At 36.5% G+C, this 12,372-nt stretch overlaps 1 protein-coding gene across 1 annotated transcript in view; it reads right to left on the bottom strand.

The window, feature by feature from the left end:
* The window catches only part of nell2a (neural EGFL like 2a), a 123,395-nt gene that overhangs the window by 61,337 nt on the left and 49,686 nt on the right, over positions 1 to 12,372 (bottom strand). The window contains exons 10-12 of the mRNA XM_082160652.1: positions 10,122 to 10,213; positions 8,956 to 9,061; positions 8,147 to 8,275 (exon numbers count right to left, since the gene is read on the bottom strand). Of these exons, the coding sequence (XP_082016778.1) occupies positions 8,147 to 8,275; positions 8,956 to 9,061; positions 10,122 to 10,213 (327 nt within the window). The remainder of the gene's footprint in view (positions 1 to 8,146; positions 8,276 to 8,955; positions 9,062 to 10,121; positions 10,214 to 12,372) is intronic.

Below are 12,372 nucleotides of genomic sequence, written 5' to 3'. Positions count from 1 at the left end.
GGTTGAATTTTTGTAAGTTTTTTAAAGTCAGAATTTCAACTTTTTAACTATGACAAGTTGAAATTCTAACTTTAAAATTCATAATTATGACAAGTTAAAATAATGATTTAGAATGTCATCATTTCAACTTTTTATATCATACCTTGCCATTTTTGTCATATTTTCAACTATTAAAGACAGAATTTCAACTTTTTGTCATAATTATGACTTAGTATGTCAAATTCAACTTATGTCATAATTTCAACTTTCTTTCTCAGAATTTAGATTTTTCTTCTTCTTCTCATAATTATGATTTACCAAAGCATGATTTTTGTCGCACTCATGGGATGAAGGTTTGACTAGTTAGCATGAGTAGTATGATGTTACTACACCCCCTTTCTGCTCCATCTCTTTCTCAATCGATGGCCATTAAGAACCAGTGTTATTTATTAATTTAAAAGGATGTTTCTCAACAACTAACCTGTGGTGCTTCTACTAATGATCCAGTTTAGCGTCTGCAGTCATTAAGACCCACTCGAACACATGCAGTGGATCTAATGTCCTTCCTGGCCAACAGAAGAAACCTTGAAAGCGCCTTAAATAATTAATGAGGTTTGGCACGATGACAAACACATGAAAAGGTGGCGTTGACGACTAGTCCTCTGAAAGCGTGACTATAGTCTCATTAACTCGCTCTCACAGCCAATAAATCATGCTACTATCTGAAGAGCTTCTCTGGCATTCGGAGGCAAGAGCAATAAAGTGAATAAACTTCCCGACGCCGCAGCGAGTGCGAAACTGACTCTGGCAGGCCGTATTAATCCTAATGAATTGTTTTGCCTCGTATAAAGCGCTCTTTTAACGGAAAACGAAGCTGTGCGACTCGAAGAGCGGGTGATTCCCCGTCCCGTGAGACCCGAGGAGAATAGACTGACAACAGCCTCTCGTTTGTCATCAGACCACAGCTCTACGACAAACCCACATGGTGATCAATTCCCATTTACACCGCAGAAGTTTGGAGTTCAGGGAGGAAAAAAGAGATAAATCCGGTTTAAGATACTAGATGGAGAACAGTAGGTGTTTTTTTTTAGCTGGCCTAAATTGGTTGAGCAGCAAAAACCAGATCAGACCTGCAATTTTAACAACCGTTTAAGACGGATTAGACTATGAATAGACTATGACTATAGCAATAGCAATAGCAACTTTATTTATATAGCACAATTAAAACAACACAAGTTGTCCAATGTGCTTTACAATGTCACACAGAAATAGAAGAGAAAAAAAAGCATACTAAAATTATCACTGATTAAAAGCTATAGAACACAGATGTGTTTTGACTTGTCCTTTAAAAGCAGAAATGATTCAGTTCAGGAATGAGAATTCAGAGTCATGGAATCTATGATTATGTTTGATTGTTTAATGTATTTAAAACGTCATCAATAAAAGTGAAATAGCCGTTTTGTAGAATTCATTGATTTCACCCTAAATTCAATCCACAGATTCAGTCTGATCCTGAGGGAATCCATAAATGGTAATAGTATTAAAGTCAACAGACATCCATCAGAATAGACAATATTTATTTATTTATACCCTTACTTGTTTATTTATTCCCTTATTTATTTATTCATTTATTCATTCATCCATTGTTATAGTTTTTTGTGTGTATTTTTCACTTGTTTCTTGACACGAATGTGGTAGCTGGCAAATTCATTTTATTCATGCATTCATTCATTTCCATTTTTGCATTTTTACTTTTCTTAACAGGGACTATGAAAAGAAAAGCATGCAATTATTTATTTATTTATTGATCAATTTAATTTTCACATTTGTTTCTATTTATTTATTTATTTATTTATAAAATGTCATTAATTTTCCATTTTTGGCCTTTTTACTTTTCATTCATTTATTTTCCATTTTTACTTTTTATTTATTTAATCCCTCATTTACTTATTCATATTTTGTTCATTAATTTTCCATTTTTACCTTTTTTAACTTTAACAGTATGAAAAGAAAATCAAGCAATTTGTTTATTTATTTATTTACCTATTTTATTAAGTCACTTACTTCAATTGTTCATTCATTTTCCATTTTTTACTTTTTACTTTTAACAGGGAGAGTATGAAAAGAAAAACATTTATTCATTTATTTATTTATTAATTCACTTAATGAATTTGTCATTAATTTTGCATTTGTGCCATTTTTATTGAATTGATTTTTTTTTTCATGCATTCATTCATTCATTTTTCATTTCTATTGAAAACGAGTCTGCGAGAGCTGGACGTTCGATCCATTCATGTATTAATTCAGTGATGTAAATAGTTGTAGAATATTAATTCCTATTTATACAGATTTGTGTCTCAGATTTACACAGAAATTAATTCTGCTAGTGCTTCATCAATGAGGCCTATAGTGGTATTTCATCTAATCCCACTTTTTTACACTGGAAATCCGAGTGATCGACACCAGTACAACCAACTATAAGAACTCACTGAATTAAAGAGCCTATATTATTCCTTTTTCAAAGACTTATGGTTTTTAGTCTCTACTAGAACAGGTTTTCCTGCTTGAATGTTGATTATTTTCCTCATATTCTCCATTGTTGCAGCTCCTCTCTTCCCAGTCTGTCAGTAACGCTCTGTTTACTTCCTGTCTCTAAGAAGCCCCTCCTTCTGAAAAGTACACTGTGCTCTGATTGGTCGGCTGGAGCAGTGTGTTGTGATTGGTCGAGCGCTTCGAGTGTGTTTGGGAAATGCCCCGCCCCTTTCCATAACCGCCAGTTTAACACACTACTAACTAACTCAACCAGGCTCCTCCCCTTGATTCTGCGCATGAATTATTATAATGAGAAATTTTGTGACGTGTTCGTTCCCGGAAGAAACTCAAGACTACAATGGAGGCGTTTCAGGGAGTTCAGAAACACTGACACTGATATAGAGAAGAGCTTGAGCTTTTTCATGATCAAACAGCAACATTACACACTAAAGAAAGATGAAGATGGAAAAAAACACTTTAAATATGCTCTCTATTCTGACTGTTTCCGGGTGTTCAGCCCTATAATCTTCCTTAAACCAGCGTCAGGTTCAGCCGTCACTCTCATCTCATCTAATTACATTTGGGATTCAGCTGCACTTTTACAGTCAGCGCCAATTACCCCCGATCACCTACAGTCATTTCCTGCTCAGACCTGCAGGAAATGACATCGTGCGCGAGTTCATGTCGCAATCAGCCTGTCAGTTAATGTACACGCAGATTTTGATATATCTCATTTAAATGGCTTGAATAACTGCAAATTAACAAGGTGAACTCAAGCCTTCACAGCGTCAAGGACATCCAGCTATTCTGCAGGTCTGAATGGATTTATCACACTGCAGATCTACCGCAGCTTAAGAGCTGGAACTGTATTTCAATCATTGAAGTTGTTTTAAAAACGCCGGATTTCTGAATGATCATGTGACACTGAAGACTGGAGTAATGATGCTGAAAATTCAGCTTTGATCACGGGAATAAATTACAGTTTACTATATATACACATAGAAATCGATTTAATCATTTTAAATCGTAATAATATTCCACAATCTTTCCTGTATTTTTTATCAAATAAATGCAGTCTTGGTGAGACTTCTGATCTACTGTAACTCCCAGTGAAAAGCATTAAACGGCTCCGTCTTGGTCTGGAATAATGAGGACACTCTTCGCCCTTCAGTCTGTCTCTGTCTCTCTCTCTCTCTCTCTCTCCCTCTCTCTCTCTCATGACTGAAACCTTTAATATGCGCCAGAGCAGCGTGAATCGCGCTGAGAGCAGGCTTTTCTACAGGAGCTGGGCGTGTGTGTGTGAAAGAGAATCTGTAGGAAGGAGTTCAGTATTCCCTCGAGCTCACGCCCTACAACATCACGTATGAAATATTGAAACGGGACTGATCTCATCAGCACAGACGTGTGCTATTTTTATCCTGCCAATGCTCATGACGCCTTTAAAGAACTATGTAGCGCTTCTTGAGAGAGACTCCGTCTGCATAATGAAAAAAGGAAACGTGTTTCTGAATCTCCTGATGCTGGAGATCGCGAGACGACGACGGGAAAGTTTCGCCCCGGTGGTGTTTGGGGATTTTCAGTAACAGTAGATGAAATTCCACAACAACATCATGGGTTTGAACCTGAAGTTCCCTAATTATCCTGCTGACTCTTAATATCAGGTGAAACGAGGCGTTGGATATGATGGTATTACATACGGCCTGATTTTTTACGTGTGTTGTACGTTTATACAACAAAACATTGTTATAGTACAGTAACTTCAAATGTGTCTCACCATCTCTCTCTCTATATATATAAAATTATTTATTTTTTAGCAACTTTTAAATAAATGTTAATAAATACAAAGAATTTACATAAAAGTATGTATATATATATAAATTTACATTTAAATGTATATAAGTGAAAATGAAGTGAAAATACTTTAAATATGCTTTAATTGGCCGATACCGATTATTGGCCAATACATGGGTGCATTTCTAATATATATATATATATATATATATATATGTATATAAACATTATAGCAGTAAAACAGAAGTAATATTATATATATTTGAGATGTATCGGTATCGGCCGATTAAAGCTATTATTATTTTAACTTCATATATTTTCACTTCATATATATATATATGGTTATTTGCTTGTTTATTTATTAATATTATGTATTTGACATTACTTTTGTTTAAACTGTTATAATGTGAATATAAATTAATTAATTATAAACAGTTTAAAACAATATTAAATATATGTATCACCAAGATCTAAATTTATAAGAAAATAATCAAATAAGATAAAGCAACTTTAATTTCTAAAGTATTTCATTCACATGAGGGTTATACAAAAAATATGCATTACCATATATTGATCTTTTTTAGTTAAATTTCTAGCAAAAACTGAGATTCTAATATCTCCAGCCACCGTATGATTTCAGTCGTACCGCCCAGCTGTGAAAACATTGTTTATTGTGTTAAACAACCAGAATTTGCAAATGCTTTGGATTTCTGACACTAAAAGCAGATATTCTCCTCCAGTTAATGATGGAAACCTCAGCGCCAGGTGTTTCATCCTGACCAGCAAGGTTAAAAAGAAAGATGTGACAAATGAGTGTGGAAGTGGGACACTGCTGGTGTATCCGTCTCACCAGCCAACATTTCTGGGTTACACATGGCCTTTTTTATATTTCCTTTCTATTTCAAAACACATCCGTGCTTTGATCTATTCTCCCGCTGTTCCCCTTCCCGTCGGAGCGTGGAACTAGATCGGACAGCGTCCAGGGGTTTGTTTCCCAAAAGCATCATTAGCCAACTATGGTCACAAGTTCTGTCGTTATCCGAATAGTTCAATGAGTCGGTGTTTCCCGAAACCATCGTTCCAACGAACATTCGCAAACAGCATCGCAGAGTTGGAGCGACGGCTCTCCTGTGGTTAGAAGCAGAGTTTCTAGCTTGCATGACATGTGGACTCAATAAATCCTTATCTTGAGCAAAATAAGCAAGCTGACATTCAGTACAATCTATATCTTATGCTTAAGATATATACAAATGTCATTTACGTATTATAGTTTGTCAATAGATTTAAAGTGTAGTTTCTGAAGAGTGTGCATGTGTGAACGAGCTCTAGTGCGTAAGAACGAGTCTATGATTGAATCTGGAAATAAAGCAAAATAACTGAGAAAAATTAGAAATAGTCCCCAGATGCCATGATCGTAATTTATAGCTAAATATCTAGCATTAATTCGATCTCAAACAGATTCATTAAATTAGTTATTACTCCAACATCTACGTGACATCATTAACCAACGTGGTTGAACGACCAATTTGCGACGATATGGTTCCGGGAAACAGTCGTGACTCGCTAGTTGATTTCTTCAACAATGCGTCGTACTATGATAGTTAAGCAGCGAGTTAAGGTGTTGTTTGGGAAAGTTCCCCTGAACGGCTCTTTCGGTGTTACCCTGAACATTGTATAAGCATTAGTTTCATGTGTCACTGAACGGAAGAGAGGCTCTCGGGAGCGTAAACATCACATCCTTTAGATTTTTCCCGAGTCCTTCACATAAAAACGGAGTCCCGTGGGAACGTTTAGGCAGAACCGCCCGTCGAACTTGCTTTAAGCCGGTGTGTCTGATAGCATCTTTAATTATTCACATCCTCCTGGTCTTTGATAATTACCTGACCGGCCGAGCACGTGAGCATCGGCTGGGTCATCCGCACGGTTTATTTTTAGCCGGCGAGATGAAAAGGTTTCATTAGAGATCCGACTGATGTGCGGGGAGGTGACGTCCCCAGAAACACAGCCGGAGTCATTAGACATTCAACAAAACTAGGCCATCCGAAGCTCGGCTCGCTCGGCTTTGAGAGGGGAAAAGGAGGATGAGGAAGGTGGAGGGGAAAGACATTGATGACTTACTCACACACCCAAACGCAATAGCAGCCAATTAAGATGCCAAAGCAAGAGAGGAATCTGACGGATTCTAGTCGTGCATCAATAATGCCGCTTGGTTAATTAGTCATGAGCGTGAAAAAAAACACAGATAAGGGAGAATTCTTTATTTTTTAGAGCTGTCAATCAATTCAGAAATGTCATTGAATAAATTATAGAATAACAAGAAATGTTGATTAATTAGTCAGACTAGTCGCATATCAGCCTGACAGATTATTTTGTGCTTTCTAGATGAGAAAAGCACCAAATAGATCTCAATATATTGTTTTGATTTCATATTCACACAGAGTTTTGTTCATGAATGTATACATGAAACTTTACTGTTTTCCAGCGTCTTGCGTCATGAGCACTAACAGCCGACTCACATAAACATGACGGTCGGAAAATTATTTATTGCTGAATTTAAATGCTATTTATTATATTTATATTATCAGTCATTCATAATATGTTAATAGCGTATTAATATTATAACACTTATTATATATTTATATAGTATATTTATTAATTGTACTGTTAATTGACAACTTTTTGTACTAATAAAAAACAATATATATATATATATATATATATGTGTGTGTGTGTTTGTTTGTGTGTGTGCGCGCTCGTGTGTGTATTTATATATATATATGTGTGTATATATATATATATACTGTATATATCTATATTTGTATACAAAATAATCACATATTACATGTTGGCTCACATTAGCGTCGTATCGGAAGCATTGAATTAAATTCCTCTTCAATGATGACCTAATTTTATGTCAACACTTGATTCTGCAGCATTTTAACAAGAGAAAAATCCAATTATCACAAGAAAAGCCATTATACACATGTCCTGGAATAATAATGTATATCCAGGAATATTAAAATCAGCCGGCGGCTCTAACGCTGTATAAATTCCTGTTCTTCATCTTTCTGTAATTATGATTCATTTCCCGCAGCGTAATCGCATGTAAATGTCACACGTGTTCTGCAGCAACACGGCCTGGAAAGGAACGGATTATCTGTCAGATCAGCTGACCAGGGGTGAGTCGTTATCGTTCATCGTTAGCCAACTATGGTCGCAAGTTCCGTCGTTATCAGCAGTTCAACGAGTCTGTGTTTCCTGAAACCATCATTTCAACGAACATTCGCAAACAACATCGCAGAGTTGTGTGTTTGGAGCGACAGCTCTAGATCTCAATCTGGCGTTAGAAGCAGAGTTTCTAGTTTTCATGACGTGGACTCAATAAATCCTGATCTTGAGACAAATAAGCAAGCTGGTATTCAGTACAATCTATATCTTATATTTAGAATATATACAAATCTCATTTAAGTCTTTTAGTTTGTCAAGAGAATTAAAGCACCATTTTTGAAGAGTGCGCATGTGCGTAAGAACGAGCCTATGATTGAATCTGGAAATAAAGCAAAATAACTGAGAAAAAAAAAAATTTGGCCTCTGTCCATCATGGCCTCCTAATCATCCTCATATATATACTGATTGGTTTCATCACTCGGTCTCCACCAGTAAGCTGGTGTGTGTTGGGCGTTCTGGCACTAAATGGCTGCCGTCGCCTCATCCATGTGGATGCTGTACATTGGTGGTGGATGAGGAGATTCCCCCCTTCCATATGTAAAGCGATTTGAGTACCCAGAAAAGCGCTATATAAATGTAACGGGAAACACCCCCCCCCGGTTGATTGGCGGCTCACCTTCACAGAAAGCGCTGTCCTCACGTAGCGGCCGAAAGCCGTTCTTGCAGTTGCAACTGGCGCCGGCGTCCAAGTTCACGCAGGCCGAGTTCTCAGCGCAGATGTTGTCCTCGGCGCAGAAGTCGTGACCTTTAACCCCAGATAGAGGAGTTGGTAACACTTTACAATGAGTAATACATTTGGGTTACACTTTATTTTAAGGTGTCATTATTACAGTGTAATTATATATTGAAGTACTGAGTAATATTAAGCATCTACATGTACTTGCTATAGGGTTAGGGTAGGACTAGGGTTTGGTTGAGGGTTAGTTACATGTAATTATGCATAATTTACTGTTATTACTATGGTAAGTACATGTAACGTAACAAGGACACTGTAAAATAAAGTGTTACCTACATTTGTCACTATATTTGTTAATCTTTGTTAACGTTATTTAATAAAAATACAATCATTCATTGTTTGTTCATGTTAGTTCACAGTGCATTAACTAATGTTAACAAGATTTGAATAATGTATTAGTAAATGTTGAAATTAACATTAACAATGATTAACAAATGCTGTAGAAGTGCAGTTCATTATTCGTTCACGCTAATTAATGTAGTTAACTAATGTTAACTAATGAACCTTATTGTAAAGTGTTACCGAGGAGTTGGATTTATATTGATGAGTTTAAGCTACTAGAAACACTGAACCACTAAAGGTCAGCCAAAGGTCAAACTAATTACACCGATTATTGTATTTTCAGTAACAATCAGCAGCTTTTACAAGAGGTTTTTCCGTACAGAATGAAGCCAGATATTGTTCCGTACCTCTGCAGACTTTGCAGCATCGGTCTGTGAGTGAGATCTGATCAGATTCAGCACAGGAGAGCTCGGGACAGTCCTTAGTGTTCGTGACTCTATGCATCGTGCGATCCTGAAAAATAATATAAAAATGTGAAGGAAAAAAACCTCCAGACAGCGTACTGTACTGTATTGAGTTCTATTACGCAAAATTAGGTCGAAATGCCCGTTAGGCAAGAGTCCTTGTACATCTTAAATGAGTTAAGTCTTGAATGACCAATAAAGAGTTGTGAGAACATCTAATACGTGTCTACGGAGCACTTGAGTTGGGAGGAAAAAACATATGCTTTTGCATTCTCTCGCAAAAATGTTTTGCGTTCCCCACGGGAACTTTGTGCTCGCTTGCTTAACTAAAAAAGCGAATGCAAAAGCTTCTCGGGGAACGCAAAACATTTGTCAGAATACGCAAAAGCATATGTTTTTTCCTCCCAACTCATATTTTTGTTTCATCACCATGTCCCTTTAGCGTCAGTCAGATCCGCGGCAGGTCTTAAAGTGACAGCAGCCTAATAAACCTGCTACTGTCCATCATTAATGTTAATCAAGATACAATAACTTGCAGCTCTTGGTTGAATAACTCTTGTAGCTTTAATGAAGATTAATCTATAAATGTTGGCAGAGCAAGCAAAAATCTGACCTGGCCTGACTGGGCAAGTAGAAAAAATCCATTGAAATGTAATGTAATGTTAATCGGCGCAGAGCTCGAGTTTAATTTCAGTGTTATATATTTAGGAAATCTACCAACAGAGCTGAGAAAGACAGATAGATATTTGTAACAAATACAATATAAAATTTTAAATATAAAATAAAATATTACATACATATATATATTTATAATATTTGTATAAAATATTAAGGGTGTCTATATATATTTTATGTTTATATATTTAAGTTATATATAAACATCAAATATATATAGACACCCTTAATATTTTATATCAAAATCAAATCTACATTATATAAATAATTTTGTATGTATGTTTGTACATATATATATATGACAATACGTATATATACAGTGTATATTTTGTATGTATATATTTAGGTATTTTGTATATATACACACACAAAATACACACACACACACATTTCATGTTATACCAATACATAGGAGCAGTTGTAAAGATTTGTACCCTGCATTCAAACAGCTGGCAGAGTCCAGAGGGATGATGAACAGCACAACGCAGTCCTTCCACCAGCGTCTGCTCCGAAAACAAGCACTTCGCTGCAGAAACACACAAACAATCATAAACAAACACGCTGATACACTCCTCCATATGCACACACACCTGCAGGCGGCCCGTCCGGATACTGATACCAACCCACATATTCTCTACTGTTTTCCCACTGTTTTCATTGATACAATAAAAGTGATTTGGGTCCAAAACAACATTAAGTCTTGTTGACACCAAGGACCTATAACTATAACTATAAAAATCTTTCTAAATATAAAAGAATAGCACAGCACAACTATAACAATTAACAGCACAGAAGAACAATATCGTTGGAATCACTTTCAGAGTGATTTGATGAATGATTAAAACATTGACAGCCAATCAGAATTCATCCTGCTTTAAAGAGCTCGAGCATTTAAAGTGACAGACGACGAAAACTGCAGCGCTTATAGAACGATATCGTGTGCTGGTGTGGACGATAATATAGTTATCATTCTTGGTGTGGACGAGCATTTAGACCCCATTGACTTTCACTATATGGACAAAAAAGTTTTATTTGTATAGTGCTTTTACAGAAATTCATAATGTTCATGTTTTTAATACCTTAATGCTTCACATTGAGCAGTTTAGAAACAGGTGATAGTATCGTTTACATTTGGAGATGATATAAACCATCAAGCAAATGAGATTTACTTTATGTGAGTCTATGTAAGTTGTGGATTTTTTCAAGATTGTTTTTGCTGAACTGTCCTTTTAAGCTCACTTTACTTTGTTATTCATTTACATTTACATTTACATTTATTCATTTAGCTGACGCTTTTATCCAAGGCGACTTACAATTGCTATATATGTCAGAGGTCGCACGCCTCTGGAGCAACTAGGGGTTAAGTGTCTTGCTCAGGGACACATTGGTGTCTCACAGTGGATTCGAACCCGGGTCTCTCACACCAAAGGCATGTGTCTTATCCACTGCGCCACTACCACCCCACTACCAACTATCAAATGATAGTTTGAATATTTGTAAAGTTTCAAACTAAAGCATGACGTGACTCAGCAGAAAACACCAAATGAAACCTGTGAGCTGGAGAAATGCTACGGTGTGGAAACCTGGAGCTAAACAACTGATGATTACAAGACGTCTGAGGCGATAATTGCTCCCAGGACAGCAATTATTTCCTCATCTGACTTCAAATACAACACAACTTACAGACTTAACGCCACAGAAAACCTTTCTTAGAAATTAAATGAATTGTTTCTGCTGTTTGCTACAACAATAACCAACGATTCCCTGAAATCATGTGTCTTTTTGAGAAGAGGTGAGCTGTTACTTTACTAAGTAAGTTTGCTTATGAAAATATCTTCTCTTATTTAGAAAATTATCATCATTAGGCATTAAACATGTCTTTAACAGTAATTACACTAAGAGAATTGTATAATTAAAGCTGTAGTAGATCATGCATAAACACCATATTATTTAATTGCAGATTTGTGTTTTTGTTCAGTGTTTTGTGGAAGAAACGAATGTACACACAGTGTCTGGGCACAGTAGGAGATCGACACGAGCCGGAAATAGCAGCCAAAACGTTCAGGAGAGAAAAATATTCTCCAGAAACAAAACTGAGAGACGCTTTGAACCAAACGGCCACATCAGAACGACAGGATACCTTTATAGATATCTGACGAAAATAATCTGGGAGTGCGTGTCAGCTAAATTACCACAGATGAAGAAATACTCACAAATGAATCTTTAATGTTTATTTTGAGGGAAACGTTGAGCTGAAGTTCAGGTTTTTTTTAATTAGGATGGAAAGTTAACTAGTCCTGCTAGCTTGTAACCTCAGTACTATATTTGTTTCCACCACTTGTTCTGAAAGTCAACATGAAATGGTGTTTGCAGCCCATTTTTCTGCCGTAATGTGATTCATTTTCAAGTGAAACAAGATATTCAATGATAAAGTCCTCAGAAATCAAGCAAGCTCGTATCATTGACTCTCAGATGATCCACGTCTACCTATAGGAATACGAAGCCTATCACAGCATCCATATACAAGCTCCTTCAGTATTATCAACAGCAATCGCGTTTCTCAGGAGCTAATCACCCTCCTCCATCCCCAGCTCCTCTCGTTTCTCAGGAGATAATCACCCTCCTCCATCCCCAGCTCCTCTCGTTTCTCAGGAGATAATCACCCTCCTCCATCCCCAGCTCCTC

Source organism: Leuciscus leuciscus, assembly GCF_965113295.1.
Source record: "Leuciscus leuciscus genome assembly, chromosome: 25".
Taxonomy (NCBI): domain Eukaryota; kingdom Metazoa; phylum Chordata; class Actinopteri; order Cypriniformes; family Leuciscidae; genus Leuciscus; species Leuciscus leuciscus.
The sequence above is the reverse complement of the archived record's forward strand: the minus strand, read 5'-3'. Positions and strand labels throughout refer to the sequence as shown.